The sequence below is a fragment of the Carassius carassius genome, chromosome 16, assembly GCF_963082965.1.
Source record: "Carassius carassius chromosome 16, fCarCar2.1, whole genome shotgun sequence".
NCBI classification, from domain to species: domain Eukaryota; kingdom Metazoa; phylum Chordata; class Actinopteri; order Cypriniformes; family Cyprinidae; genus Carassius; species Carassius carassius.
This window is the reverse complement of record NC_081770.1, coordinates 29,581,843-29,608,018: the sequence shown is the minus strand read 5'-3', so window position 1 is coordinate 29,608,018 and position 26,176 is coordinate 29,581,843. Positions and strand designations below refer to the sequence as shown.

At 37.1% G+C, this 26,176-nt stretch overlaps 1 protein-coding gene across 1 annotated transcript; it reads left to right on the top strand.

Moving 5' to 3' along the window:
• Nucleotides 1–411: 411 nt before the first annotated feature.
• LOC132160233 (NACHT, LRR and PYD domains-containing protein 3-like) lies at nucleotides 412–26,176 on the top strand. Its single transcript, XM_059569967.1, has 8 exons — nucleotides 412–416; nucleotides 890–997; nucleotides 1,097–1,157; nucleotides 7,394–7,586; nucleotides 8,777–10,538; nucleotides 13,773–13,946; nucleotides 22,393–22,566; nucleotides 26,002–26,176. Exons 1-8 carry the CDS (start codon nucleotides 412–414, stop codon nucleotides 26,174–26,176), a joined length of 2,652 nt encoding a protein of 883 aa, XP_059425950.1.

Genomic DNA, 26,176 nt, shown 5'->3' with positions numbered 1-26,176 from the left:
TAAACCATGGCCTCCAGAATGAATCTCTCTGAAGAACATGACACACAGATAAATACAGTCAAGAGGTGAGAAAACTTGATATGGTTCACATTTGTAATGTTTAGAAACAATAACAATAAATGCACACTACAATATCATTTTCATTTATAGTCTGATTCAGCGTTTTGAATCAGATTTATCTGAACACATGGATGTGTCTGTGAGGAAAAACCCAGTGATTGATGTTTCAGATCTCTGCAGAGAGGAAGACTCTTCTGTTGAGTCCAGGTGAGATATTATGAGTCTCATATTTACTGTAGCTGTGGTGTGTTATGGATATTTTCACCAGCTGTCTGTATTGCTGCTGGATGTTTCTGTGTCTTTATCTATATGTGTGTATTTTGTTGTATAATGTATGAATGGAAAGAGCACATGGGGCAGATTCCTTTTATTCATAGAAAAATAATTTTATCTTTTAACTCTCAAGTCACAACAGACTCCTCAAGTGAAAGATGAACATTAAATGATGTTTTATTAACAAGATTCAGGAGGAGCGCGTCAGATACTTAGCCTAATCAACACAGGTGGACCATAATCAAGTAATCAATCCCATAGTATAAATATCGCTGACTTACCTCTATCCATTGACGGTTTATCAGCATCCTTCCTCCACCCCATCTCCTCACTTTGAGTTCACTTTATAAATAGACGGGGAAAGGGGGGTACTCTAGGTTTGGGCCATTCCCGAGTTAGGAGCCCTTCCCCGGACAGCACGCCAAATATGCATACCATACCTCAGCTAATTATATGTAAGCGTGAACTCGTGAAAGAGAGGTTGAAACAGTGAATGTGTTTCTGTCAGAGCAGAGTGAGATTTTCAGAAACAGTTTGTATTGCTGTTATATTTCAGTCTATGTCAGAATGAATCTCCAGAACCCAGCTGTGTGTCCATGAAGAGTGACGCGTCTATGGATCCTCCACGTAAATTCAGTTCGGGAGACAGATCTGCTGATCTGAGGTGTTGTTTAGTTTACAGTATGAGAAATATAAATGATATTTATAATATTCATTAATTTACCAATGTTTACAAAAATATTAAATATTTGTTTAACTACAGTCAAAAACATAACGGACTGCAATCACATACAGCAAAGAAGAACTTAGACTCCATCTTTAAGGTTGGTTTTGTGTGTTTATGTGTGTGAGTGAGCGAGAGAGAGAGAGAGAGAGAGAGAGAGAGATACAGTTACACAATTCAGAAATGCAAGGCAAAGAACAGACAGTTCAACAGTTTGACAGTCAACAGTGTTCATTAAAATATCTGACCACTCCAGGAACAAAAGTCTTTCTCAGTCGCTCACTGGAGCACCGAGGTATAATTAAATGCTCGCTGAAAGAGCTTCTGAGTCCATTAAAAACACTGTATAGTGGATGGCCTTCAAAAAACATAAAAAATTTTAATTTCGGCCTCATCTTCTTCTCCACAAAGAGGATAAGACCAATAACTGAACCAGCTCTCTTGATCAGCTTATTTATCCTACTTTTAACAGATAAGCTAGATCTGAGTTTTCTCAAAAAGAAAAGTATTGACTAAGCCTTCTTTATTAAAACATCAGTGTTCTCTTTCCAATTAAATTTTTCATCCAAATGGACACCTAAAAATGTATATGACAATTTAGATCGGCTGGCCATTAATTGCAACTGGGAGGACCTTCTCCTTTTTCTTTCTAAAATCAATCACAAGTTCTTTAGTCTTCCCTATATTTAGTTTTAGAAAGTTTGACTCACACCAGCTAGAAAAAGATAAGCAAGGTCATCACATTGATTAAGTAGACCTACTAAGGCAGTGTCGTCAGAGAATTTTTGTAACATACAAGATGACTGACTATGCCTATAGTCCGCAGTGTAAAGTGTAAATAAAAAGGGAGATAGAACTGTGCCCTGAGGTGCTCCAGTATTAGTTAAAATAATGTCAGACTGTTTGTTACCAAACCTAACAAACTGTGGTCGTAATAACAGATAATCTAAAATCCAGGCAATAGTTGTATTATGCAATTTAAAATGAATTAATTTGTTAACTAAAATATGTGGCTGTACAGTATTAAAAGCACTCAAAAAAAACCCCAAAACATGATTTTAACAGAAATAGCAGTAGATTCGAGATGACTATAAATATTATGTAGCATAAATAATTGTGCATCATCTACCCCCACATCCTTCCTACATGCAAATGCAAGGCTAAGCAAGGGATCCTGAAAAACAGACACCTGCCTAGTCAGATGATCAAGTACAGCCCTCTCAAAACATTTCATAATGTGTGATGTCAGAGATATAGGCCTCAGATTAGCAAGACTATTGGACACCTTGGCTTTTTAGGTATAGGAATAATGCAAGATTTTTTCCACATAACCGGGATTTTAGCAGAGGACAGAGACAAAGAAAACAGTGAATGAAGGACAGAGCATAGCTGAACCTCTTCAGTATTAAGATTAATAGCTGAACTACAGTCCTCAGAACTGCTCTGCCTAAGATTAGAGAGGACATTCTCATCAAACCTGGCAAAAAAATTAATATAACAAGTAGAGCTGAAACAACGAATCGATTTAATCGATTAAAATCGATTATTAAAATAGTTGTCAACTAATTTAGTCATCGATTCGTTGCTAAATAACTTTTATTTGCCGTAAGCGGCTCATTTCGTGCATATTTCAAATCTGCGGTGACCAAAGTGTGGCAGCAATGAGCCACCGGAGGTTTTACTCAGCCAGTACAGCAGGAGAAGTAGCGAATAGCCAATAGCTGGCCTTGTTTTATGTCACGTGCTTCCCGAACAGCGTCTCTGCAGCCATAGACATCATATGATGTCTATGTCTGCAGCATTCAGCGTGATGTGGGAGTACTTTACATTGAGCCTTTAAAAAAGAAGAGTAACCTGTAAACTCTGCACTACTGCACTGTTTAAGGGGACGTTCACATATCGCGTCTTTTGCGCGTTCAAGTTCGTTATTTCCAACACCGCACCGCATCGAGTTAAAAACATTTAAACTTTTCAGAATGCCGCAACCGCACCGCGGGTCATCTGACAAGAACTAACCAATCAGCTTCATCCTTTCCCGTAACAACGTTAAAAGCTCAGTCAAGATGAAAGGAACAGCTGATCATAGCTGTATATGGATTTCCATTTTGAAATAAATTTAGTAGCAGAGCTACTGCACGCGATTTTTTGAGCTGCAAATCCATTTATCCTTTGCTGAAATTTCCGCGTCTTCAAGGAGAGAGCACGTCATGGTTGCTTATCAAAGGCAGACGCCTCAGGGGCGCTTCTGCCCGAGCGCTTTGGAAAGAAGGAGAAAGCGGTGCGCCTAGCGTTTTCCATGCGTTTTTAGGCGCGATTTGTGAACGGCCCCTAAGACTTTCATTTGTGCAGATTCTCCAGTACAATGTTGTTTGCAAATGTTTAGTCGTAAAAGCTGATAACATTGCTTTTTAACAGTTAACATTTAAAGCTTTACAAACATGTTCTGTGATCAGTTTGTCGTTTACCAGTTCAAAATTCAATCGTGCAGCCTAATTATGACTGAATGAGAGAGGTAAATGTAGATATTTGAAATGCACTTTTTTTTATGAAGTATTATTCACTGCTCTTTTTCACACAGCAGGTTTTTTGTGTGTGTCCTATTTTTTTTTCTGGACAACCTTCTGATGGATTTTGCTTTAAATTGTGAGTTCCATTCAGGTTTCATGCCATTGGCACTTTTTTTGAAGGATTGTTTACAATTTCACAGCAAAAGCTATAAAGCTTTTTCCCAGTAAATAATAAAATACAATGCACTGCAATTTTATTCTGTTTTATCCTTATTCTTCGTGAAAATATGTTCTGAAAGATTCCTTAATAAGCTTTGTTCGGGATGTTAAACTACTTTAGGAGCTCTAAGGACTGCCATGGTGAAAACATTATTTGAAATCTTGTGAAATTTGCTAGAGTATGGGTCAGTGTTCTGATTGCAGAAGAGTTCGACAAAGGATTACTAACACAATAAAACAACTCCAGGTATATTTTTGATGAGGATATGACAGTGCAAAATGGTTAAAATCTCTTAAAAATCTATGCTGAAGGATAAAGACCATTTATTAATAATTTACTTGGGGGAAAAATGGAAATAACTAAAATATAAGTACATAAACCGATTAATCGATTACTCGTAAAAATAATCGACAGATTAATCGATTATCAAAATAATCGTTAGTTGCAGCCCTAATAACAAGTCACTTTGTCAGAGATACTGTCCAAATCACTGTCTCCATCAAAAAACACAGACCAGTCGGTGCATTCAAAGCACCCCTTTAGTGTTTCGCAAGCATCATCTGTCCAGACGCGCGCAGTCTTTAATGTAATCGCTGTTTACGTATCACGGGTGAATATTTGGAAGTCAAGTTTATCAGCGTATGGTATGATTTACCCAGCGGAGGAAGCAATTTAGCAACATAGCCATCCTTAACATTTGTATAAAACAAATCAATAATATTGTCACCCCTCGTAGGACACGTCACCATTTGTTTAAAAGATGGTAAGGTGGTGGAGAGAGTGCAGTGATTAAAATCCCCGTTCAAAATACAACCCGAATTCCAGAAAAGTTGGGACGTATTTTAAATTTTAACAAAATGAAAACTAAAAGACTTTCAAATCACATGAGCCAATATTTTATTCACAATAGAACATAGATAACATAGCAAATGTTTAAACTGAGAAAGTTTACAATTTTATGCACAAACTGAGCTCATTTCAATTTTGATTTCTGCTACAGGTCTCAAAATAGTTGGGACGGGGCATGTTTACCATGGTGTAGCATCTCCTTTTCTTTTCAAAACAGTTTGAAGACGTCTGGGCATTGAGGCTATGAGTTGCTGGAGTTTTGCTGTTGGAATTTGGTCCCATTCTTGCCTTATATAGATTTCCAGCTGCTGAAGAGTTCGTGGTCGTCTTTGACGTATTTTTCGTTTAATGATGCGCCGAATGTTCTCTATAGGTGAAAGATCTGGACTGCAGGCAGGCCAGGTTAGCACCCGGACTCTTCTACAACGAAGCCATGCTGTTGTTATAGCTGCAGTATGTGGTTTTGCATTGTCCTGCTGAAATAAACAAGGCCTTCCCTGAAATAGACGTTGTTTGGAGGGAAGCATATGTTGCTCTAAAACCTTTATATACCTTTCAGCATTAACAGAGCCTTCCAAAACATGCAAGCTGCCCATACAGTACGCACTTATGCACCCCCATACCATCAGAGATGCTGGCTTTTGAACTGAACGCTGATAACATGCTGGAAGGTCTCCCTCCTCTTTAGCCCGGAGGACACGGCGACCGTGATTTCCAACAAGAATGTCAAATTTGGACTCGTCTGACCATAAAACACTATTCCACTTTGAAATAGTCCATTTTAAATGAGCCTTGGCCCACAGGACACGACGGCGCTTCTGGACCATGTTCACATATGGCTTCCTTTTTGCATGATAGAGCTTTAGTTGGCATCTGCTGATGGCACGGCGGATTGTGTTTACCGACAGTGGTTTCTGAAAGTATTCCTGGGCCCATTTAGTAATGTCATTGACACAATCATGCCGATGAGTGATGCAGTGTCGTCTGAGAGCCCGAAGACCACGGGCATCCAATAAAGGTCTCCGGCCTTGTCCCTTACGCACAGAGATTTCTCCAGTTTCTCTGAATCTTTTGATGATGTTATGCACTGTAGATGATGAGATTTGCAAAGCCTTTGCAATTTGACATTGAGGAACATTGTTTTTAAAGTTTTCCACAATTTTTTTACGCAGTCTTTCACAGATTGGAGAGCCTCTGCCCATCTTTACTTCTGAGAGACTCTGCTTCTCTAAGACAAAGCTTTTATAGCTAATCATGTTACAGACCTGATATCAATTAACTTAATCACTAGATGTTCTCCCAGCTGAATCTTTGCAAAACTTTTTTAGCCATTTGTTGCCCCCGTGCCAACTTTTTTGAGACCTGTAGCAGGCATTAAATTTTAAATGAGCTAATTAAGTGGATAAAAGTGTAAAATTTCTCAGTTTAAACATTTGCTACGTTATCTATGTTCTATTGTGAATAAAATATTGGCTCATGTGATTTGAAATTCCTTTAGTTTTAATTTTATTAAAATGTAAAAAACGTCCCAACTTTTCCGGAATTCGGGTTGTAACCAGCGCATCTGAAGAGGAGCGCTGTAAGTTCTCGAAATTGTCTCAATGACAATATCATGGGAAATAGGTAGTAAGGTCTACAACTCACTGCAATGAGCTTGATATTCGGGTCACCAAACTCTTTCTTTTACTGTTACATGTTGAGTATGACACCAGCGGTTGTTCACATACAGACAGACACCTCCACCTTGCTTCTTACCCGTACTTGCTTGATCTCTGTCAATCGTGTGAAGTGCAAAGCCTTCCATCTCCACATGAGAATCAGGTATCCTATCAGACAGCCACATCTCAGAAAAACTGAGTAAACTGGTCGGCCGAAACGTGCGATCGAACTTCAAACAAGCTGTTAATTAATCCGCCTTGTTGACGAGAGAGCGGACATTCCCCATAGTAACCGAGGGTAAGACAGGTTTATATCCCCGCCGGCGGTTTCTGACCCGGACACCTCCTCTGCTGTCTCTCTTCCTAACTTTTGCCCTGGGCTTGATTTCTGAAAGATCGACATCAGGATCCAATAGACTTGATGCTGAAAACCGCAACTGAAGAAGCTCATGCCGGCAGTACGCTATGACAGGCAATCACATGGAATGTTTGTGCGGCTTCCCAAACAATCAATAGACATAGAAGGCAAACAAGTGTATGATTATTAAGTGCAACCATAATCATGTCATCAGGGATCGATCACACTAATAATCCAGAGTTAGGATACTTCCAAAAAAAAAACTTAAAACCACATAAAACACAGATGATCACACACACAGTGGTGGCAGAGACGCCAGCGAGGTGGGCGGCGTCTCTGTGTGTGCGTGTGTGTAGATTCAACACAATAATAAGAGTATGAACTGAGAAATGTGTGAAATCCACTATATAATCGTCATATTTACTTTCCTACACACACGTAAGATAAGTTGTAGGCCACTATAAAGCAGATCAAAGTAGAGAAGATGAATCCATATGTAACCTGACTGCTGCACAAAGATGAACATCAATCTAACAAACAGCCAATCCAGTCAAACTCTCTCTTTTAACCTCAGTATCTGTAGACGATGATGTTTGAGCATACAGTGGAAGTTATTAGCAAGTCTGATATAATTCAGTGATGTTTATTAATATTCATGCTTTAACTCTTGTGTATTGATCCTTTGGTTCACCTTCTCTGTGACTGAATGCAGGTTTATTGTTTGAACATTTACTATGATTTCAGGAGATTGAGCACAATATCATTTCTGAGTTAAAAAGCATTAAGAGACTATTGAGTCCAGATTACCCAGAATGCTCTGAAAGAGACTGTTATGATGATGAGGGTCATAGCAGAGTCAGAGAGGGTCTTCTGAAGATCACACTGCTCATCCTGAGGAAGATGAACCAGACAGACCTCGCTGACACACTACAGACCAGTAAGAGCTCTGGATCAGCAGATTATAGCCTGTGTTTTTATTATCATATTTCTGTCTTCAGTCACTAATGTTTCTGAATGTCACGACTGACATCTGGGTTCGTACATGTGCACTAGACTTGTTCCGGTATTCGGTAATGTGATATATCACGGTAATGAATATGCACGATATTGTTATCGTGGGCACTTATAAATAACGCAAATAATTATATATATTACAAATTATTCCGAATTTGGAATGCATTTTAAGAATACTATTCCCATCAACTGGTCAAAATGCACAACCCTGCTGCATACAGTATGCTGCTTGAAAGATCTTGTGCGCTCTGATGTAAACAAGCATGCATGAGAAGCACATGGAGGAACACGTGAGAGATGAGCTGAATGAAAGCACATTCACTCTCTGACAGCAGATGGCGCTAAACTGTAGAAAAAAAGCAGCCTTTACTCTGGAAACCCCATAAATAAAGCAGCTGCACTACTTTCTAAAACATATTTAAATAATTTTAAATAGCGATTCAGATTTGTTTATTTGCTATGATGTTTTCATCACAGTGACAAATACTTAAGTATTAAGACTTAATAGGCTATTTTAATCTGGCCTTCAACATGCCATATATAGTTTGAAAGTGTTTAGTTTTTAGTTTAGGTCTTCATTTTTAACATTAGTTAATTTATTAGTTAACAAACTGCCAATGAAAAATTCATATGAACATTCATTAATCTTAGGTACTCTTATATAATAACACATTGTTAAAATGTAAAGTTGTAACTGTATTATTTAATGAGCTAACTTTTTTTAACAAAGATTAGTAACTCCTGTAGCACATGTAGCTATTGCTCAATGTGAATGTTAATGGTTAACTAATGAGGTTTTATTGTAAAGTGATACCTATTGGTCTTTACAGTTCTTTTGCACATTAATCTGTGCAAAACTTTTAACTTTATATATTTTTCTATATTGCTTTATTTTATTTAAATGTTCAGTTACTAACACTAAATTGAACTAAATTCCAATACCGTGATAATACAGTTTACTGTGATAAAAGCATGAGCAATTAATCACAACAGGAAAATGTTATACCCGCATATCCCTAGCCACGACACATTATAATACCTAACATATCAAACCTAAAAATACATTTCTAATATATTGCTCTACCAATAACAACAATCATTTCCTTTGCTCAGAACTGATGCCTGTGGATCAACAACTCAAATCCAGACTGCAGGATAAATATCAGAGACTCAGTGAAGGACTGTCCAATCATGGAGACTCAACACGAACACTGAATGAGATCTACACAGAGCTCTACATCACAGAGGGAGGCAGTGGAGAGGTCAATAACGAACATGAGGTGAGACAGATTGAGACAGTGTCCAGGAGACCAGAGACACAGGAGACACCAATCAACTGCAATGACATATTTAAACCCTCACCTGGACAAGACAAACCCATCAGAACTGTGCTGACTAAAGGAGTCGCTGGAATTGGAAAAACAGTCTCTGTGCAGAAGTTCATTCTGGACTGGACTGAAGGAAAAGCCAATCAGGACGTTCATTTCATATTTCCACTTCCTTTCAGGGAGCTGAACTTGATACAGAAACATCTCAGTCTTGTGGATCTTCTAAACCACCTTCACACAGAAACCAAAGAATTAAAGTCAGCAGATTATGAGGACTACAAAGTCATGTTCATATTTGATGGTCTGGATGAGTGTCGACTGCGTCTAGATTTCCAAAACAATTGGAGCTTGTCTGATGTGACAGAATCAGCTTCAGTGGATGTGCTGCTGACTAACCTCATCAAGGGGAACCTACTTCCTTCTGCTCTTCTCTGGATCACCTCTCGACCAGCAGCAGCCAATCAGATCCCTCCTGAGTGTGTCCACCAGGTCACAGAGGTACGAGGATTCAACGACCCTCAGAAGGAGGACTATTTCAGGAAGAGAATAAATGATCCGAGTCTGGCTGATAGAATCGTCACACACATCCGATCATCAAGAAGCCTGTTCATCATGTGTCACATCCCAGTCTTCTGCTGGATTTCAGCCACTGTTCTGGAGAGGATGATGGGTAAAGCAGAGAGTGCAGAGATCCCCAAGACTCTCACACAGATGTTCACACACTTCCTGATCTTTCAGACCAAACTGAAAACACAGAAATATGATGGGAAATATGAAATCGATCCTGATCAGGCTAGAAAGACTGTTCTGTCTCTAGGAAAACTGGCTTTTGAACAGCTGGAAAAAGGGAACATGATCTTCTACGAGAAGGACCTGAAAGAGAGCGGCATTGATGTCAGAGAAGGGTCCGTGTACTCAGGAGTTTGTACCCAGATCTTCAGAGAGGAGTTTGGACTGCAACTGGGGAAGGTGTTCAGCTTTGTTCATCTGAGTATTCAGGAGTTTCTTACTGCTTTATTCAAGCTGCTGTCCTTTTCTGAACAAAACACAGGACTGAGGAATGTGTTCAGGTCATCAATGATCAGTTTACTGAAGAGAGAAGTAGACAATGCCTTACAGAGTGAGAATGGACACTGGGATCTTTTCCTCCGGTTCCTTCTCGGTCTCTCTCTAGAGTCTAATCAGACTCTCTTACAAGGCCTCCTAAGAAAGACAGTAAGCAGCTCTGATATCAATCAGGAAACAGCTACATACATCAAACAGAAGATCAGGAAGAATCGCTCTCCAGAGAAATCCATCAATCTGTTCCACTGTCTGAATGAACTGAATGATCATTCACTAGAGCAGGAAGTACAAACATACCTGAGCAGAACAGATGTCTCTCGTCTCTCTGGAGTCTCTCTGTCTTCTGCTCAGTGGTCGGCTCTGGTGTTTGTGCTGTTGAACTCAGAAGAAGATCTGGATGAGTTTATACTGAGTAAATATGATCGATCAGAAGAATGTCTTCTAAGGCTGCTGCCAGTGATCAAAGCATCTAGAAAGATTGAGTGAGTATTTTACAGTGTCTTTGTTTAATGGACTTTATTTTATACAGGAGACCTGTGGTTCTCTACGATGTTTCTGTATATTTTGAGGTCTTTCCTATTTGGCACACTCAGCTAACATCACAGATCTGATGAGTTGAATCAAGTGTGTTTGATAAGAGAGATTCATCCAAACTCTGCAATGTTGAGGTGCCTTCAGGAACAGGGTTGTGACTCTGATTTTACAAATATTGGATTGGGATCATCATCATCACTTAAAAGTTGCATTCAGGTTTGTTGGAATAAATTAAAGTAATTCAATTTCAACCTAACAATTCATAAGTACAATAATCCAATTAAATTAAATTATTAGACAAAGTATTCTTAGTAAAACTGACGAAAAAGTAAAATATTTTTAGTCAAAGCCACTCGAGGAAAAATATTTTCATTTATGGTGCTGCCATAATTTTTCCCCCCAGTGTCTCATGTTTTAGGTCCAAACATTAAAATAACACAGATTAAATAACTCATGCACGTTCAAATTCCCAGCTGCCGTAAGGTTGACAGCTTTATTAAAATACTACGCATTTAGCCCTATGTGATGTCTGTTTTTATATTGTTTATCAACAGTATACATTTTTATATTGTTTGGATTAACTAGCCAAGTAGACAGATATGAATGTTTCTTCATAAGCATACTGAAAATAAGTAAATGGGCATAACGTTCAATAAACCAATCAGAGTGTCATCTCCAATTCCCTTTAAGAGCGAGATGTGCTCGCGCCATGACGGATCACTATTTACATTTTGAAATTAAAGCCGCCGAGCAGATCATCTACGGGACAAGCAGGAATCCACCAAAGCACGATGAGTCAGTTAATATATATGTGTGTGTATTGTCATGATTGTTCAATTAATTAGCCAATTTCATTCATCATTCTAAGTAGTAATAGGCTGAATTGCAAATAGGTTGCCTAATTCGAATACATGCAATGACTATCCTCATTACATTTTTATATTTATGTAGCCTACACAATAATATACTTTTACACTGTTATCCTTTTGTTTGTAAAATTTGGCATGTTTGTGTGATGCGCATCCCTATGTGTAATAAGAAAAGTCAACGCGCACTGTGGACCCGCCCAGAGGCGCATTTTCTACCAACGGGCTCTTTAAATAACAAAAAAAAATTGCGCCATTGACATTAGACTTTAGACCAGGTTTGAGTTGCTCCAGATTTTCAGCTCCTTAAAATAGCAATGCGCCTGAACACACCTCTTTTTTTAGACCAGCACACCTATGGGCGCACAAATGGGCGCAAATGCATTTGCTAATTAAACGACGTGGCGCTGGATGGGAAAATGCGAACAGCGCCGGACTGAAACTAGCAAACACACTTGCGCCTTGCGTCTCATTGCGCCAGGTGTATGATAGGGCCCCCAGTATTTTTATTCAGTCACTGAGATATTCAACCACAGACAAGGATTGAAAAGAAGATAAATCATTATCATAATTATATTTTCCTTAAAATGTTATTCCTAACATCAAGCCTTATTCTCATGTCATATATAACTGTGATGTTCTGCAAAACAACAAACTTTGAAACACTTTTTCCTTCCTGGTGAAGATCAGGTGGTCAGATCTGTTTTCTCTCAGGTACATTGCAGTGTGAGCTTCACAGTGAACATTACTAAATCACTCTTGTCAACGTAGTCCATATCAACAACAAAAATATATCTTGACTCCATATAGTAAAATGTGAGGCATTGTATAATTTCGCTTCCATTATTTAGGCCTAATTAAAACAAGAAACGAATAAATTAAACCTGCACGATTTAGCTAAATCATTGAAACTCTAAAGAATGAACTGATTAATAAAACGTCCTCAGGTTTAAACTCCAGTTGTCTCATTATAATCAACAAAATGCACACAATGTAAATAAGAGCTTCATTTATTGACAATTTCAGTGATTTTAAAGGGAGTTTTCTTTACTTGTTTTCATAAACTTAAAAAATAAAAATATAGATTTTTTTTTTTTTTAAATGCAGCCGTATTTAAATGTAGGTGTGTATAATATTCCTTAAACTATCAGAGTTCAAGATTTGCACGCATGATGCTGAGTGCACGTGCAGCATTTAATTTCTCTACATATTTTATCCTTATTACAAATCTTGTTTGGTTTTATTTGGGAAAATTGTATGTAAAAAAATTATTTACTTTGTAATGCATATGCAAAATGTAAATTATTATTCATATTCAAGTGTTTGTGCGAAAATTATTAATGTGCATGCATGACAGGGAGGCGCCCTCTCGATCACTTAAATTTTCTCCTGATAATGAAATAACTTATAATTGGGGTGTCTAATGGTTTTTAAGGATGTTACAATGTTATATTATAATGTTATTGTTGTTTCATGTCTTCTTTTCATCTCCATTAACAAACCAACATTTTACAATTACATTCAGTTTGCAATCCGTCCCTTTGCGCCACCTCGCGGTAGTTTCGCGAATGAATTTAACACGCGTGCAGACTTGCTGTACTTCATCTACCATTGTTCATGACACTTTCTTTGTGCACAGATATACATCTTCAGTAACATTAACCATGTTTAATTTGACATCCTTCAGTGCTTTTTTAAATTAGCAAACTATTGTCTGGTCAATAAGACAACAAATCATCTGATGAATGTTGCAAAAAAAAAGAAACTATACAACACTGAAAGTTTACACAACTTCCCACAAATATGGACTCATTTTTGCATCAAGCGAGACTCTAGTTTGACATTAATTATAATCTTGACTAACTTGTAAACTTTATCAACAACTGTTTGTACATCACAAGTTGATCTTTGGTTGAACAATCAGCAGAAAGATGTGTTTCATGTCCACCTACATGTGGAGATCAAATATGAACCTTTTTGTATCCTGAAAAATAAAATGGAAAATCGATAAATATATATATATATATATATATGTATATATATATATATATATATATATGTATATATATATATATATATATATGTATATATATATATATATATATATATATATATATATATATATATATATATATATATATATATATATATATATATATGTGTGTGTGTGTGTGTGTGTGTGCATGTGTGTGTGTGTGTCCGGTTTAATAATTTATATTTACAATATGTATTACATCTGTGTTTTTCAGCAATTATATTGGACACATGAGTCAAGCTCTAATAACTCATTTTTAATTGTCTGTATATTCTCTGCAGTCTCTCCTACTGTCGTATTACACAGAAAGGCTGTGCTGCTCTGATTTCAGCTCTAAGATCAAACCCCTCACACCTGACAGAACTAAATCTGAGTGATAATACACCAGGAGACTCAGGAGTGAAGCTGCTCTCTGCTCTACTAGAGGATCCACACTGTAAACTGGAGAAACTACAGTGAGTGTCAACACATCGCAGTAACTATAAGGTCTGGAGTAAAAAGTAAAAACTCAGATGTGTTTTCTGTAGAAGTTGTTTTGTTTGCTGCCCTCTCACCCTCAGTTCAAGACCCTTTAAACTCTCAAGCATCCATCCAAAAAAAAAAAATATATATATATATATATATATATATATATATATATATATATATATATATATATGTTACCTGTCACAGAAACCAGTGACACAAGTCGGCAGCACAATTTTCGAGCAAAATGAGAAAGAAGCATTTTTTTTAAATTTGTGATTTACATTTTTTTTGCAGAATCTATTTGTTGAGATCACGAAGAAGCCTCTCCATATTTGAGATAGCAGTATTGGTCTATTTAAAAGCATCCATTTTGAGGTTGAAATCGGCTTGATTTTCAGAGATTCTAGCACACAGTAGGGTCGTGTCATTGTCTGTGTGTATTTCCATACTTGATAAGCCGGCTTTTGTTTCTTTTATTATTGCCCCCGCCCTCCAAGGGAAGCTTGGCTACTTATTATGCAGCGCTCTGGCCGGCTCTAGCTGATATCAAAATTCAATGAAGATGGACGCCGCAAAGATTATCGCAAACGAGCTTAACCGTGGGCGTTACACCGAAAATGTTTTGAAGTACTTCTTCGACAAGCCGGATGCTTATGAACAAGATTTACTTTGAACTTGACTTTTATGTAGACAATTTCTCTGATTATGTTCTAGAAAATTAAAGAGTAATTAGCATACATGTGAAGTTACGTGATATTCAGCCAAGTATGGTGACCCATACTCAGAATTTGTGCTCTGCATTTAACCCATCCAAAGTGCACACACACAGAGCAGTGAACACACACTCTGTTTATAGCTGACGTCATATCATTAACATATATTAAAAAAAAGAGAGGACCCAAAATACTCCCCTGGGGAACTCCGCAAGTTAATTTAAGTGGTGAGGACAAGGACATCTACCACCTGCTCTCTGCCCACCAGGTATGACCTTGGAAGTAAACTTAAAGGTTATGTTCTGCTAAATAACTGTCGATTTGCTCATAAATTAGATTAGATTAGATTCAACTTTATTGTCACTGCACATGTAAGGTACAAGGCAACGAAATGAAATAAATGATCCTGTAATGAGTTAAATCTCCATAATCTTCGGTAAGAAGGAGGCAGGAACCGGCGGACAATCAAAATGAAACTTTAATTACAAAATAAAACCAAAACCTAAAATAAAGCCCAGGCCTGGTCCTCTTTCGTCCTTCACTGTCGTCGCTCCAGTTTTATATCCTTCCATCTCCTCCGTGGGCCTCGAGACCGGCGGGTCGAACAGGTGTAGCTCATCTCCAATCACTCCACCGGCCTCGCTCCCACGTCCCTCGGCCCCGCCCCACTCATCACAGATCCTTTCCACAATTTTTGATATTGAACACAAGATAGATACAAGGCGAAAATTTCCAGGATCAGATGTGGGCCCCTTTTTAAATAAAGGTATCACTCTTGCCACCTTAAATTTACTGTGGATTTTTTTTTCAATAGATAAATTAATTAAATTGTGACAGGAGTGATTATTTCAGCAGCATCCTTAGGAAATCTGGCAGGGGTGTTGTCAAACCCAGTAGCCTTGGAAAGATTTATGCCTTTGAGTTTTTTTAGTACCAGCTCCTCTGTTACTTGTTTGAAATAAAAAGTGTTTGGCTGAACTCCCTTTTCTTCATAGAACTTATGCACCCTCTGTGGGTCACTAAAAAAACCTGACGTAGATGGAAGCTTCTGCACCAGATTACTTACTTGTGTGAAGAAACTATTAAAAGTATCTGCCACCACTTTTTTTATCATACAATATGGACCCATTAATATCTAGGTCTATTTTACCTTTTTTTTGCTTAGGGTTCTATTTTATCCCCAAAGGCCTAAGAGTTGACCATAATTTCTTGGGATCCTTTTTATGCTCCTCAATTTGAGACATAAAAAAATCCTTTTTCACCTCATCCACCATTTGCTGAACCTTATTTCTAAGAATTTTATATTCTTTAAGATTTTATCCCTCAAGTAAATGGTGTCCAAAATATCATTATTTATCCAAAGCTGTGATCTTTGTTTAATCCTGATCTCTTTTAATGGAGCTATCTTGTCAAGTATTTTCAAGAAAATAGATTGAAAACAATCCCATGCTGTATCAACATCACATATGTTGGTAATTTCCATCCAGTTGATAATATTAAGTATGTCCTGAAAATTATTAACATTATACCCTTTTAAACTTCTGCTCTTCACAGATTTATGACATTTACTCTGAGCCCTCTTGATTTTCCTGGTACAGTTGGTTAAAAATTGGTCACTATACACAATGACACCACTTTGTAGGATTTTACTTGTTTCAGATACAATAATGTGGTCAATAGCAGTTTGGCTATGCTCAATTATTCTGGTTGGAACACTAATTAATTGGGTTAGACCATGCATTTTCAGAAAATCACAAAAGCTATTGTATAGTAGACCTTCTGTATTCAAAACATCAATATTATTATCTGCCGTTAAAATGACTTCCTGGTTGAAAAAAATCATGACAGCCTTCACAAACGCATTCCAATTTTTGGATGAAGTCATTTTGATTTGGAGGTCTATAAACAACACCACTCAAAATTGGTTTGCTTTTTGGAAGCAAAATATCAATCCACACAGCTTCAAGGTTAACATTGACCAGGTCCTATCTTATATTGAAATCAATAGCAGACCTCACAAATATGCAAACCCCACCCCCTTGTCTGTTCTGGTCTTTGCGAACGATAACAAACTTTTCAATTTCAACTTTGGAGTCCGTAATATATGAATCTAACCATGTTTCTGAATAAACATAGTATACTTGCCTTGATTTTCCTGGCCAGCTCACGTACCTCCGTGATCTTTGGCAATAGGCTGCGAATGTTTAAAAGAAAACCATGTAAACCATTCGATGCAAAAACGGATATTTGTTCCTCAGTGAAGACCAAGTTGTTACTTCTCACAGTAGTGGCCTTCGATGTCGATTTTGTAGACAATAATACGATCTGTTCAGCGATCTGCTTTGAAATGTTATCAACGACAAGATCCATAAAAGGATTTGCACTGAAAACCACATATGGCTCAAGTTTTTCAAAATCACCAAACCTTTCTTCAAATTCCTGCCCAAGCCTGGACAGAAGGTCAGTTACTTCAGTTGCACCTGTGTAGCTTTCCAACATCTTTAACCCAGAAGGGAAGTGCTGCAATCTGTTGTTCTTCAGTTGATGAATCTAAAATAAGAGTTTTGCTTTAACCTGTTAACCTGACCCCCCATTATGGGACTCACAGCTGAAAGTGCTCTACCCAACTTATAATTGTAACAGTTTCGTAATTCAGTGTGTTATAAACATAATTTTGGTGTCTTTGGAAAGAAGACCCTTTGGGCTTTACTTTTCATCAACCAGATTTGATAATGCTCAAAAATATTTAAAGTTATAGACACTGAAGATATTTTTATGAGACTATGTCTACACCCCCCAAATATATATAAAAAAATACCAACTGTATTGAAGGCTTCTACAAACTATTTAGTCATTAAACATACCACTGCATAGTTTTTTTTTCAATTATAAAACACTAGACAGAAACTTAGACATCAAGTGATTTAATTGAGCACTAGAAAAATAAAATAAGAATAATTTGAGTAAGAAAAATAATAATAATAAAAAAAGATTAAACTTTGTATGCCAATTATAGAAAATCCTGAGATTGCTAGAAATGCAGCATTTACAATGAATTACGATGTAAATAAATACTGATGTGCTGATGGCCACTTATACAGATGGTAATAACACAAATGTGCCATAAAGTAAATAATCCACACTCTCTATTCATATAGACACGTTTACTTTGATAGCCGTGATCATACAGTAATAGCGAGCTAATTTGCACTCAAACAGATGGTAATCATGCAGATACATTCACATTAAACATAAAACACACTCACATATATAAAAACTGTTGAAAAATAAAACAAACAAAGAAAAAGGCGATTGCTATAAGTTCCGCCTCCATCAGCTGACAGGTGTGTCAGAGCGCGTCACAGACCGTCATGAGAGAGCGCCAGAATTCAAATATACTACTTTTCATTCATTCTTTTTTCCGGTGGAAAAGCTTCAGTCCTCATAAAAACTCACCTGCCTGTATCTATCTAGTAATCCCGAAAACACTGATTGCCTTGTTCAGGTGTGTTTAATTAGGGTTGGAACTAAACTCTGCAGGACAGTGGCCCTCCAGGACCGAAGTTGCCTATCCCTGCCCTAGAGCATCCCGTTTAGGTATGTTATAATATATACATTGAAAACAGAGAATACGTTTCCACAATTGGTTTCAGAATAAATACAGAAAGAAACAAGTATCTATATCAATGTAGCAATATTTAGAAGTTAACAGCAAGGCAAAGAATTAACTAGAAAGGTTTTAACACTTGGTCACAACTGAACAGCAGCAAAGCTTAGAAACAACCAACTATTAGACAAATCCCCATAACAACAAAGAAACACGCACTCGTCTTCCCTCGAGCACAATGAGGCTTTTAAACTTTCTTGACAAGACCACTCCCCAAAAGAGCATCCTTCAGTCCAGGAGATCACCTTCACCTGGCTTTACCTGCACAGAAATAAGGCATGGGGGGGAAACAACCACTACTGCCACCTAGTGGTTGGGAAGACATACAAAATATGTATACAGAATAAAATCACTTTGTAGAACGTAACAAAAGGTTGCTATTCCTCACAATAGTGTCGTTGTGTGCAAGAATATGATGACTATTTTCCCGCTCCTTTACATAATGTTTTACAATCCCAGTCATTGAATGGAATGTGATTGCTTTCGAGTTTAAAGCGTTAAGCATTATGCCTTTCACTTTCATACACACCTTACCCTTGGCTGTGACAAAACAATAACTTTTGGGTCCGGAAGTGGTTAGGGTTATATTGTCATTGAGTCTGACTTCATCAGTAAGATCACAGAGATATGGACCTAGTGGTGGTTCATATTATCCTTTTCTTGATGTATAAACAACACTGTCAGTATCACAATAAAGCAACCTATCACCCAGCCTATCCATATACTCATAGATTTCTAAATGCGCATGGGCCATTGTAAAAGCTCCTCATTGTAAAAAGACATTGACGTCACGAGTCTGGGGAGCTTTTCCATCTGCATAAGACCACTGAACAATTGCAGTAGTGTCTGACACAAATGAGAAATGTCTGTTGTTGCGCTCATCGGTAAAAATGTGTAGTGCAAATTGGCCAAAAATTCAATTTGTAGGCAGCCCCTCACGATGGCAGAACCGCCGCCAGAGCGAGTTTAAGACCAATTTCATTATTGATCTACGCGCTGGGCTCGGTTCAGTCTTGTCCACATTTAAATGGTTGGGGTTATAACAACGTTCACAGCCATGAAAAAAAACATCCTAATAATCTGGAAAATGCCACTATTTCAGAAAACATGTAATGTAAAAACACTGTGTAGTCTGCTAGATATTTCCCCCTAGATTTATAAGCCTCTGGTTTTCCAAGCCATTGAATCGAGCTCGTGGTACTACTGTGTATCCAGCCACATCACCACCCTGTCTTAGAAGTGATTCTATTTCACTATGTGTATGACCCATGCAGGGGTCAGTCAGGTCAAGCATGTAGTGAGACCTACACCTGTCTCTCACCTGTCTGTTGAAAATGTATACATTTTTCAAAATAAAAACAAATTGGGTAAAAACGTGGTTCTGACACATCACCTAACCGTTGAGAATTTAACAATTGTTCAAAATCAAATGCTGGTTCTTGAGGAGGTTCTGACCTTGATCGCACTTCGTTTGTTAATTTTAATAATTTAGCAGACTTGTGTTTTTTCATCTCATCAACAGTCTGTATGAGCTGACGCCAGACTTGTGTTTTTTCATCTCATCAACAGTCTGTATGAGCTGACGCCACTTTTCTGTAGTGTTTTGTTGATATTGGAAATTATCATACCTATTGCATCTTAACGGTGGATTTTGTTCACCATCACATGACTACCGACAACGTTTTGCAGTCATTTCTAACCCTATTTTTTATTTTTTTTTTATATTCACAACATACAACCCCCACAACCAAAATTAGAAGAAGAAATCTAATCATAAAACCACATCTATGCACACTTGCGACTAAAACAAAACACACTTAGTACAGAAAATAACACTCCGCAATAATGTTATTTAAAAAGTTCCAGCAGTTCATTTAAGGGGGTTACAGTAATTTCCTTTGACAGACAGGTCATATGTCAAATGTGTACCCGGTCAGATTTATGAGCTGATTTATGGCTATATGACAACCTGTCAATCAACGCTGACAGGACTCATAAATCAGGCCATAAATCATCAAAGTGACGAGACATGTATGATAATACTACTCACCTCACACAGTTTCCGTTTCTGAATGAATTTGATCAGCATGTATTTCCAGTTTGCTCCATGGTATCTTCTTGATGGGACCTGTAAAAAATTAAGGAATAAATCAAGCACATATCTTACCATTTCAAAACGAGCACAAGCAGCAGTTTTACAGCTACAGAACTGTACTGTCATTTTGAATTATTTGTTCAAAACTCAACATTTTTGGTTCAGCAGGGGGAAACCTAAACCCATATATATATATATATATATATATATATATATATATATATATATATATATATTTTTTTTTTTTACTTTTTTTTAAATTTCTCTTTTTTTATAAATTCAATCATAATAAATACATTTTCTTAGTAACATAAATCTGCCTCAGCTTATGTTTTTAAACTACTGAGAGCCCTTTTACACTTTACTAAAAGGTAAAAGGTTACAATTAACAACAGAACTTTAATTGAATCACAGTTTGTTTTTAAATGTAATAATTAAAGCTGTATGATAAATTGCATGTGATTGTTATTTGCCGTCAGTAAAGCAGGTTCTGTCATTAGTAGTGAATGTGCCTGTATCTGCATGATTACCATCTGTTTGAGTGCAAATCAGCTTGCCATTACTGTGTAATCCTGGCTATCAATGTGAACGCCATCTATATGAATAGAGTGTGATTATTGACTTTATGGCACATTTATATGATTACCATCTCTATAACTGGTTAACAGGTTAAACTGCTTTATGTAAAATTATTAATAGAATTCAGGTAAAGTGGCTGTTTGACTTGAATGCACAGCATCTATGATTAACACACTTATACCATGATCATGTGCCAGTGTCGACTAGATAAAGCTGTCATTAAAGTTTTCAGCACAAAAGTTGACTGAACGAATACAAGCTGAAAGCTGAAGGTCTTGAATCCATAGCAGCTTTCATTGGCCAAGGCCCAATTTGACCAACATGTCCAACAATTAATCACAGTTTGTTTCATTCATCATCATGTTTCATGGCATGGAAATGTCGCCACAATAACAATCAAGTGTGTAAAACTCTTGGACGTATTTTAAAGATTCTATGCTGTGAACTTTAAATATTTCACATACTTTTGAAAATCCAGCATTTAGTTGAACCTGATAAGCGCTGGTCGTCACAATTGTAAACACAATGGCTTTTTTCTTTCGTGAGGGGTTTTGTTTCCAGGCGGAACGTTAAAGAACACGACACACGCGTCTCCCGGAAATCCTGTAGAATTCAACCACTCCGATAATGACTTCGACATTCCTGAAGTGTTTCCACTTTTGTGTCCCATATGCATCAGACATTTCTGAGGCTGGGACTAGCCCCATTGTAAACTACCACACACCAGTCACAAAATGTAAGTTATCAAATTAAATTATTATAATGATATATCAGTTTTAATGTATGTTTGTAAATACACTTATATACTATTAAAAATAAAAGTACATAAGTATAATCCAAAACAAAAAATACAGATAAATAATTACAAAAATACAAATTGGCAAATCTTTCTCCAATTCATGAATAACAGATTTACATGAACTCAGTGACACGAAGACTATAATATTTTAATCTGTTTGAAGAGTATTTATATAAGAGGGAACAACATTCAGAAATGCTACTTTCTCTATTTCAGTGTGAGAAAAAATAAGTAATGACAATTTTCCAAATATACCTGCCATCTAAATCTCCACACCATCTTAAACACCAGAGCGTTAATAATGTTAATTATGTTACTCTTAATATTTTAACATTATTGCATGTACTACAAAAGGTTTGAAAAATGAAAATGATAAACTAGTTCAGTATCGGGGATCGTGTGAGTAGAGTGCATTTCTATTAGTTTCTTAGCTTGTGCTTGTGCTGGCAAGTTAAAATCTCTATAGCAGCAATCCTGGTTTATAGAAAAAGTAGAGCTCATACAAACACACACACAATGACTCTCACACTAAAACAGAAACTCAGTCTCAGAGATCATTCAATTTCTTCACTCTCTGCAGGCTGTGTTACTGCAGTATTGGAGAGGAAGGCTGTGCTGCACTGATTTCAGCTTTGAGATCAAACCCCTCACACCTGACAGAACTGGATCTGAGCTGTAATAAACCAGATGACTCAGGGGTGAAGCTGCTCTCTGCTCTACTGGAGGATCCACACTGTAAACTGAAGAAACTAGAGTGAGTGTTATTATATTATTGAACACAACAAACAGTGTGACAATACTGCCAAACAAAAAATTTTAATGTACAATCCCTTGATAGTTTACCCAAAAATGAAAATTTTGTCATCACTTTACTTTTCTTCATGGCATTTCAAAACATTGACTTTATTTGTGGAAAATAAAAAAAATATTTTGAGAAATGTTTTTTTTTTTTCACACAATGGAAAGCATTGTATGAAAAAAGCAATGTAAATGGTCAAATACAATGATTGTACTGAATGTGCCCAAAACAAATGTACAGTCGTGGCCAAAAGTTTTGAGAATTACATAAATATTAGTTTTCAAAAAGTTTGCTGCTAAACTGCTTTTAGATCTTTATTTCAGTTGTTTCTGTGATGTACTGAAATATAATTACAAACACTTCATATGTTTCAAAGGCTTTTATCGACAATTACGCAAAGAGTCAGTATTTGCAGTGTTGGCCCTTCTTTTTCAGGACCTCTGCAATTCGACTGGGCATGCTCTCAATCAACTTCTGGGCCAAATCCTGACTGATAGCAACCCATTCTTTCATAATCACTTCTTGGAGTTTGTCAGAATTAGTGGGTTTTTGTTTGTCCACCCGCCTTTTGAGGATTGACCAAAAGTTCTCAATGGGATTAAGATCTGGGGAGTTTCCAGGCCATGGACCCAAAATTTAAACATTCTGGTCCCCGAGCCACTTAGTTATCACTTTTGCCTTATGGCACGGTGCTCCATCGTGCTGGAAAATGCATTGTTCTTCACCAAACTGTTGTTGGATTGTTGGAAGAAGTTGCTGTTGGAGGGTGTTTTGGTACCATTCTTTATTCATGGCTGTGTTTTTGGGCAGAATTGTGAGTGAGCCCACTCCCTTGGATGAGAAGCAACCCCACACATGAATGGTGTCAGGATGCTTTACTGTTGGCATGACACAGGACTGATGGTAGCGCTCACCTTTTCTTCTCCCGACAAGCCTTTTTCCAGATGCCCCAAACAATCGGGGCTTCATCTGAGAATATGACTTTGCCCCAGTCCTCAGCAGTCCATTCACTATACTTTCTGCAGAAGATCAATCTGTCCCTGATGTTTTTTTTGGAGAGAAGTGGCTTCTTTGCTGCCCTTCTTGACACCAGGCCATCTTCCAAAAGTCTTCGCCTCACTGTGCGTGCAGATGCGCTCACACCTGCCTGCTGCCATTCCTGAGCAAGCTCTGCACTGGTGGCACTCCGATCCCGCAGCTGAATCCTCTTTAGGAGATGATCCTGGCACTTTCTTGGATGCCCTGAAGCCTTCTTTACAAGAATTGAACCTCTTTCCTTGAAGTTCTTGATGATCCTATAAATTGTTGATTTAGGTGCAATCTTAGTAGCCACAATATCCTTGCCTGTGAAGCCATTTTTATGCAACGCAATGCGTTTCTTTGCAGGTCACCATGGTTAACAATGGAAGAACAATGATTTCAAGCATCACCCTCCTTTTAACATGTCAAGTCCGCCATTCTAACCCAATCAGCCTGACATAATGATCTCCAGCCTTGTGCTCGTCAACATTCTCACCTGAGTTAACAAGACGATTACTGAAATGATCTCAGCAGGTCCTTTAGTGACAGCAATGAAATGCAGTGGAAAGGTTTTTTTGGGATTAAGTTAATTTTCATGGCAAAGAAGGACTATGCAATTCATCTGATCACTCTTCATAACATTCTGGAGTATATGCAAATTGCTATTATAAAACCTTAAGCAGCAACTTTTCCCATTTCCAATATTTATGTAATTCTCAAAACTTTTGGCCACGACTGTATGTGTCTATATACACTTATAGACCATTGAACAACAAACTACATAAGTGTGAGCCAAAATTATATACATTTGCAGCAATTAATTGGCCGTAGCTTCACATAAAAGTACTACATATTTTTATTTATTTATTTATTTTGAAATATAATTACAGTGTAATGAACATTGTCCTGTACATTAAGAGTAAAATACTGGCAGCACATTTGCCTGAAGTTTACTATATTTTTACAGTTCTTTAGCCACTTTACAGTGTTATTGTAATACATGAAATTAAATATACAGACAAATAATTACATAAATGACAGATTTACCATCTTTCTCCAGATTTACATGTACTCAATAACACCAAGTCTAGAACATTTTAATCTGTTTGAGGAGTATTTATATTAGAGGAACAACATTCATAAATGCTATTTTTTTTCTGCTGACAGGTGTGCAGCTCTCTTAGATTCATCTTTGAGCAACTGATGTTATTTATTTATTATCTCTGAACTGGATTCTTATTGTCTAATTATGTAGTTAGCATGATAAATTCTTACTTGACAAATAAAATATTATATTTGATTTACTCTGATCTCTCCTGGACTCATCATGACTAGTAGATCATGTGGAGGCTGATATTTCCTCAAATCTGTGTCCAGGACAGAACAGACTAAAGGCTCATGGATGAATGGAGCAGCAGGAACATCATCAGAGACCTTTTGATTTCCGTCCATCACTGACTTAGAAAGTTTTGCTGAAGTGACTAACAAACTACCCTTTTTATTCTGAGCAAGCAGTAGGCAAACAATTTAAAGATACAAGTTAACCTTGCTCCTCTGACTAAGTTCAGATTGGAGAGTTTGTGATTGTGAGATCCACGACCTCTGGTCGGTGTGAGACTCAAATATTACAATGGGTCACTGATGAATGAATAACTGAAAGTATCCACCTTATTCTTTGAGCAAAAGTAAGTCTATGGTTGAGACTTGTAGTTCATTAGTCACTATAGCCAAATAATGAGAATAATTACAAAGTGCAGTAAATGGTAAAACTGTTTGCACTACAAACAGTGTGTTTATAATTAAGATAATACATTAAAATAATATGGTAAGACACACCAATTTGTAATAAAGAAAATAGCTGGAAGGAAATGAGATCAGAACCAAGACTCATACATTTTACAAATTGATAGGATGTCCAGAATAATCAAATTTCTCATTTAATTTTAACCAATATTTGTGACTAGTTACTAATTAGAAACACATTCTAAATTTAATGATCACTTGAAAATTGGTGTCAAATTAAACAGAGCTACAATAAAAATTGAACTTGATCCAAATTATGTGAACTTTAAGGTTGCGCAAGTAAAATATATGTCATAGTTACACTATAATGTTACTCTTATTTTAAAATGATCACTTATATACTATTATATATATTTATATACTATAAACTAGTTCAGCATCACAGTCAGGAATCATGTGGGTAAACTGCATTTAAAATAATGTTTTAGCTGCTGGCAAATTAAAATCTATAGCACCGATCCTGGTGTGTAGAAAAAAATAGTGCTCATACGAACACACACAAACACACTCTTACTCTAAATCTTATACACAGTCTCAGAGATCATTCATGTTCTTCACTCTCTGCAGGCTGAGGAGCTGCAATATTGGGGAGGAAGGCTGTGCTGCTCTGATTTCAGCTCTGAGATCAAACTCCTCACACCTGACAGAACTGGATCTGAGAGGTAATAAACCAGGAGACTCAGGAGTGAAGCTGCTCTCTGCTCTACTGAAGGATCCACACTGTAAACTGAAGAAACTATAG